The 6,298-nt window shown below is 42.9% G+C and overlaps 1 protein-coding gene across 1 annotated transcript in view; it reads left to right on the forward strand.

Annotated features, from left to right (window-relative positions):
* The window catches only part of LOC115202198 (vascular endothelial growth factor C), a 48,338-nt gene extending 42,472 nt beyond the window's left edge, over nucleotides 1-5,866 (forward strand). Inside the window, exons 6-7 of the mRNA XM_029766168.1 lie at nucleotides 1,187-1,511; nucleotides 4,553-5,866. Coding sequence (XP_029622028.1) covers nucleotides 1,187-1,511; nucleotides 4,553-4,664 — 437 coding nt within the window. The 3' untranslated portion in view covers nucleotides 4,665-5,866. The remainder of the gene's footprint in view (nucleotides 1-1,186; nucleotides 1,512-4,552) is intronic.
* The last annotated feature ends 432 nt before the right edge of the window (nucleotides 5,867-6,298 follow it).

The raw sequence follows: 6,298 nt of genomic DNA on the forward strand, positions 1-6,298 counted from the left end.
CAGGAATTTAGTTCCTGACTGCAGCCAAATCTCTCTCTCTCTCTCTCTCTCTCTCTCTCTCTCTCTCTCTCTCGAAGATATCCCATTCGTTTATTCGCCTGTGTTGTAAAGAAAACATCTGTTTGCTCCACTGGGGGGGAAATATATTATGAGGAATTTAGGGCAGGAATCTATTCAATCTATCTCCAATAGTTTGCTACTGTGATGTCAAACAACAACTCTAGCTAACTTTCAAGTCTGCAGGATATTGGTATGTTCTTCTTATGTACAGATATAGGATCTTAATTTGATCAGTTTCTCACAGCAGGAAAAGAATCCTGCAGCAACAGCAAATATAGAAGTTGATACATTTTTCTGCTCTGTCCACCAGAGCTGTTGCCAGAGAATTTAATGTTAATTTCTCTACCATTATCCACCCCCAATGTCGTTTTAGAGAATTTGGCAGTGCGTTCAACCGGCCTCACAACCGCAGACCACGTGTATGGTGTTGTGTGGGCGAGCGGTTTACTCAACGTTGTGAACAGAGTGCCCCATGGTGGCGGTGGGGTTATGGTATGGACAGGCATAAGCTACGGACAATGAACACAATTGCAATTTATCAATGGCAATTTGAATGCACAGAGATACCTTGATGAGATCCTGTCATGCCATTCATCCACCGCCATCACCTCATGTTTCAGCATGATCTGTACACAATTCCTGGAAGCTGAAAGTGTCCCAGTTCTTCCATGGCCTGCCTACTCACCAGACATGTCACCCATTGAGCATGTTTGGGATGCTGTGGATTGACGTGTACGACGGCGTGTTCCAGTTCCCGTCAATATCCAGCAACTTCTTACAGCCATGGAAGACGAATGGGACAACATTCCACAAGCCAAAATAAACAGCCTGATCAACTCTATGCGAAGGAGATGTGTCTCGCTGCATGAGGCAAATGGTGGTCACACCAGTTACTGACTGGTTTTCTGATCCACACCCCTACCTTTTTTTAAGGTCTGTGACCAACAGATGCATATCTGTATTCCCAGTCATGTGAAATCCATAGATTAGGACCTAATGAATTTATTTCAATTGACTAATTTCCTATGGACAGTAACTCAGTAAAATCTTTGAAATGGTTGCATGTTGCGTTTATATTTTTGTTCAGTATAATTCCAATCTAATCTCCTCCCCTGTATCTCTCTAGACTCGTTTGAAGCGGATGTCTGCGGGTCAGATAAGGAGTTGGACGAGGAGACATGCCAGTGTGTGTGCAGGCGACAGCTTCGGGCCTCGGGCGCATGCGGACCCCACCGCTACCTGGATAAAGACACGTGCCAGTGTGTGTGTAAGACGCTTCCCTCGTCCTGTGGGCCGCACCAGCTTTTCAATAAAGACACGTGCCAGTGCTCCTGCGCCAGGACGTGCCCCAAGCACCAGCCGCTCAACCGCACCAAGTGTGCCTGCGAGTGCAACGAGTCACCCAACCGGTGCTTCCTGAAAGGCAAAAGGTTCCACCAGGCCACCTGCAGGTAAATACAGCTTGATGATGATGATGATGATGATGAAGGATGAGAAGGACTGTTGAAAAGGAGGAGGAGGACGACATGGAGAAAGGTAAAGAATGGAGGACAGGGATAAGTCTGATGATGACATTCCAAATTGCTACCGTGACAACCTTTTCAGATCTTTTCAAACGCATATTTCCATAGCAGACCATATACATTAGCATAGTCACTGGTAATTCAAGTAGCCAGTCAAGATGAAGAACTGAAGGGGGGCATGAAAATCTCCCTCCATTGATCAATGTGGAAAGAAGAGACTAAGTGACTTAGAGGAGAGTGTGGTTTGGAGCGTTCCTGACTTATTAATGATATTCCAGTTCCAGTTGAACCCATACTCTACTGGAGATGAGACCAGGGCATAGGGCTCTTGGTCAAAGTAGTGCACGAAATAGGGAATAGGGTGCCATTTGGGACGCAGCCTAGGTATAAGTCCTGTTAGATCCACGCCGCTAAGCCCCAAGGCTGTACCACAGCTGTGTTTGCCAAACGCTAAAATGACATGGCCTGTGTAAGACTAACCCTCTCCAGCTGGTGTCTATCAGAGCCATGCTAAATGTACTTGATTCAGAACATCCAGCGTCCAGACTCTGGGCAACGGAGAGAATGTATGCGGCCGCACATCCAGAGCTGTGGAGTGTTCTATCATTGAGAACTCCAGCAAAGCTAGAATGACGGGCTCAAATAGAACGTGAAGTTATTATGTCAGCGAACCAATGGAATATATGAATTATATTAACTGATGACTACAATTGAGGACTCAAAAACATGTCTATTTGCACACAGAGAAACTCATATGAACTGCTATACTATATACACTACATGGCCAAATGTATGTGGAGACCCCTTCAAATTTCTGGATTCGGCTATTTCAGCCACACCCGTTGCTGACAGGTGTATAAAAATGAGCACACAGCCATGCAATCTCCAAAGACAAATATTGGCAGTAGAATGGGCCGTACTTAAGAGCTCAGTGACTTTCAACGTGGCACCGTCATAGGATGCCACCTTTCCAACAAGTCAGTTCGTCAAATTTCTAGAAGCAAAGTGGTAGGCCACATAAGCTCACAAAACAGGACCGCCAAGTGGTGAAGCGCATACCGAGTAAAAATTGTCTGTCCCTTGTTGCAACCCTCACTACCAAGTTCCAAACTGCCTCTGGAAGCAATGTCAGAACAACTGTTCATCGGAAGCTTCATGAAATGTGTTTCCATGGCTGAGCAGCCACACACAAGCCTAAGATCACCATGCGCAATGCCAAGCGTCGGCTGGAGTGGTGTAATACTCGCCGCCATTGGACTCTGGAGAGTGGAAACGCGTTCTCTGGAGTGATGAATCACACATCCCCATCTGGCAGTCCAACAGACGAATCTGGGTTTGGCGGATGCCAGGATATGCAACCTGCCCGAATTGATAGTGCCAGCTGTAAAGTTTGGTGGAGGTCTGGGGCTGTTTTTCATGGTTCAGGCTAGGCCCCTTAGTTCCAGTGAAGGGAAATCTTAACACTACAGCATACAATGACTTTCTAGATAGCGAGGTCCATACAGAAATGGTTTGTCGAGATCGGCGTGGAAAAACTTGACTGGCTTGCACATAGCCCTGATCTCAACCCCATGGAAGACCTTTTGGATTAATTGGAAAGCCGACTGCAACCAGGCCTAACCAGGCCCAACATCAGTGCCCGACCTCACTAATGCTCTTGTGGCTGAATGGAAGCAAGTCCACACAGCAATGTTCCAACATCTAGTGGAAAGCCTTCCCAGAAGAGTGGAGGCTGTTACAGCAGCAAAGAGAGGACCAACCCCATATTAATGCCCATGGTTTTGGAATGAGATGTTCTACGAGCAAGTGTCCACATACTTTTGTCCATTTAGTGTATAAATGTCTGTGACATGACATTGCATGACTGGTAGTCATACATGTTCATTTTCCAGATGCCCTCACACACAAATTAGACATAAATCATTTTCATTTCAAAGCTGACAACCCCTTTATTTTTTAGGATTCTGCAAGGAGAGAAGTCCTGTGAATACAAATCCGCCCAGAGTTGTAAATGAACTTGCAGTCTTGCACATTACACTGCGATAAAAACACTGCAATAAGGGCTGCCCATTTACCAGTGATCTCACTCTTCAGGTGATGTTGCCAGTTCTGCTCCTGTGGTCTTAAACCAGTGCCAGGGTGATAAACTTGACCCAGTTAGTCGATATGAGCCCTCTTTAAGGGCTTGGTGTTCATTGGTCATAGTACAACATATTTCACTTGCAAATAAAAGGTTTCACTGCCTCACTGCTGTCAGTTAATGGCTAGTTCCCCCTGCCTGAAGGAACAGCCTACAACCCACTACGTTAAAATGATTTATGACTATCCATCTGCAGTAAGGATCCAATGTCGGGAACTCGACCGATAGAAAAGAATCAGCTTTCGTTTCTTCCTGTTATTATTTGATACCAAACTTACTAGAAAAGGTTAATTTCCTGAGGAAGCCTGAGGGACTTCCTTCTATCGATGCCATAAAATGGACATATACTGAGTAGGAGGTTGTACCTCGTAGGACAAATATTAAAAGAAAGAGTATACCAGAATGGACTAATAAACCTGTGGTTATATATATGGTTAAAACTCCTGCACATTACATGATTTAAAGGGAAATGTACAAAAAAATGCTACTTCATATTCATCACCTCCAGCCCACCCCAACATCAACATATGTGAAAATGGCACGTTTCTGTGTTTTGTAGTAAAAAATAGAGAGGAAAATAAGTGTTCCCGATGACATCATCGGTGTGCATCAGGATTTTAACCAACTATGAGCATTGCCTACTATTTGTCTACGAATTAGTTGATGATGTCATTGGAAACTCATCTTCCTCAATTTTTTTTACTACAAAAAATAAAAATGCGCCATTTTCCCATATGTTGATGTTGGGGTGGTGCTGGAGATGATGAATATGAAGTAAAACATTTTTGAAATGTACCTTTAACATGAATCGTCTTTTGTCTTCCCCTAGTTGCCACAGACCACCTTGTGACGTACGGAGGAATCGACGCTGTGCATCAGGTTTTTACTTCAGTGAGGAGATCTGCCGGTGCGTACCAACATACTGGAGAGGACAGGATTAACGTTGACTTCACATTAAGCAGCTGACCTTCTACCCGGTTATAATGAATAGAATCTATTATGCTAGCCGCAATCGTGTGGAGAAGTACCTCGCCTGGACCGAGGTCGGGAAATGGTTGAAAGGACACAGAGTTTGTGGGCTACTTTGGAATTATAAAGTGGCACCTGGGACATATTATGGACATATTGATATGAACCCCAAATATCATGAGAGGATCTAATGAAAAGACTGAAGGATGAGGAGCAATTGAAGGCGAAAGCCTTATTTTTGTTATTTTGTATTTGTTTGTTATTCGTATGTCAGATATTGATTATATAATTTATTGCCACTAAATGTTGGCAACCTCTTTGTTTATTGCAATTTCAATCTTTCCAAGAAAATACACTGTGATCGATATGTTTGCATCATGTGATGCCTCTTTAAAATAAAAGCTGAATATTGTTAACGTATTTCTAATCTAGTTTATCATATTGAATTGTAGTTACTGATTGTAAATAACTAATGTACACACTTATCTTACAATTATGATCTTACGGCAGGCTATATTTACACAACAAAAATGTCATTTAAATTTCCATATGAGTTAACACAAAATAGCATGTCATTTCTGAACTGCCATCCACAGCATCCACATTTATGTTAGATACTTGAAAATATACTATATATCACTTTTATATTTGGTCAACCACTTCACCAGCAATATGAACATTGGACTCTCAGTTCTAGGATCAGGGCCATACGTTTTTCCAGGTTTGGCCCATTTTATGACATGATGAGGATATCCTATGAATGTAAATCACCAGTAGGAAATCTCCAAGGAAGGGACACCGTGAACTAATGCATGGATCCTGCCTTGTCAATGAATGAATATTGCTACTATGGAGAACCCTAATCAGCAAAATGGATAAGGACATCCAATCTACAGTACGGCAGTATGAAGACCAGTATGAGAACGCTCCTAACTCTCTGACCAAAACTCATTGGACAAGTGAATGGATGTTTAAAAGTCTACCATGAATGACACATCGGGACAAATGGTTACTAAGATGTTTCTAAGGTGCTCACTCCGTATGGGTTTAAACAAGAGCAGGTCGAGTTCTTGTTATAGTGTTGAAGAATGTCATGGTCATTTTCTACATCAACTGTATTTGTATTGTTCCTATGTTTTTCTACTGGAAAATAAATCACCAATTTCGCAATACGCACAGCTATTCTGTGTCAGTGATTGGACTGAGGTAACTGACTGTTGAAAGATTATGTGGAAGCAAATAGTTCCTTTTTACTTGTCCTGTCTTTTGTCTTGTGTGCAGAGAAACTAGAAATGGACGCAGCAAAGCGTTTGGGCGGAAGGGCAATGAAAGAAGGCAAGATAGATGGACTGTGGGTTTTGGCTTATTTCAACTGGAGAGTTGGAACGCTTATATCTTGACATGGATATGCAAGCTAGCCACCGGGTTGGTATGTGAAAGACCACAGATGGCACTTAATAAATGTGCATTTATGAGCTTTGGAACTGGCCTGGGTCCACCTGATATTAACACACACTTTTTGTCTGAGCACTGTAAATATAATAAATCATTTGCTGCTCTTGTCCCACGCCAATGCGTCAGAGTTAGTGTGGTGTGTATGTTTTCT

This window comes from Salmo trutta, chromosome 11, assembly GCF_901001165.1.
Source record: "Salmo trutta chromosome 11, fSalTru1.1, whole genome shotgun sequence".
Lineage (NCBI taxonomy): Eukaryota > Metazoa > Chordata > Actinopteri > Salmoniformes > Salmonidae > Salmo > Salmo trutta.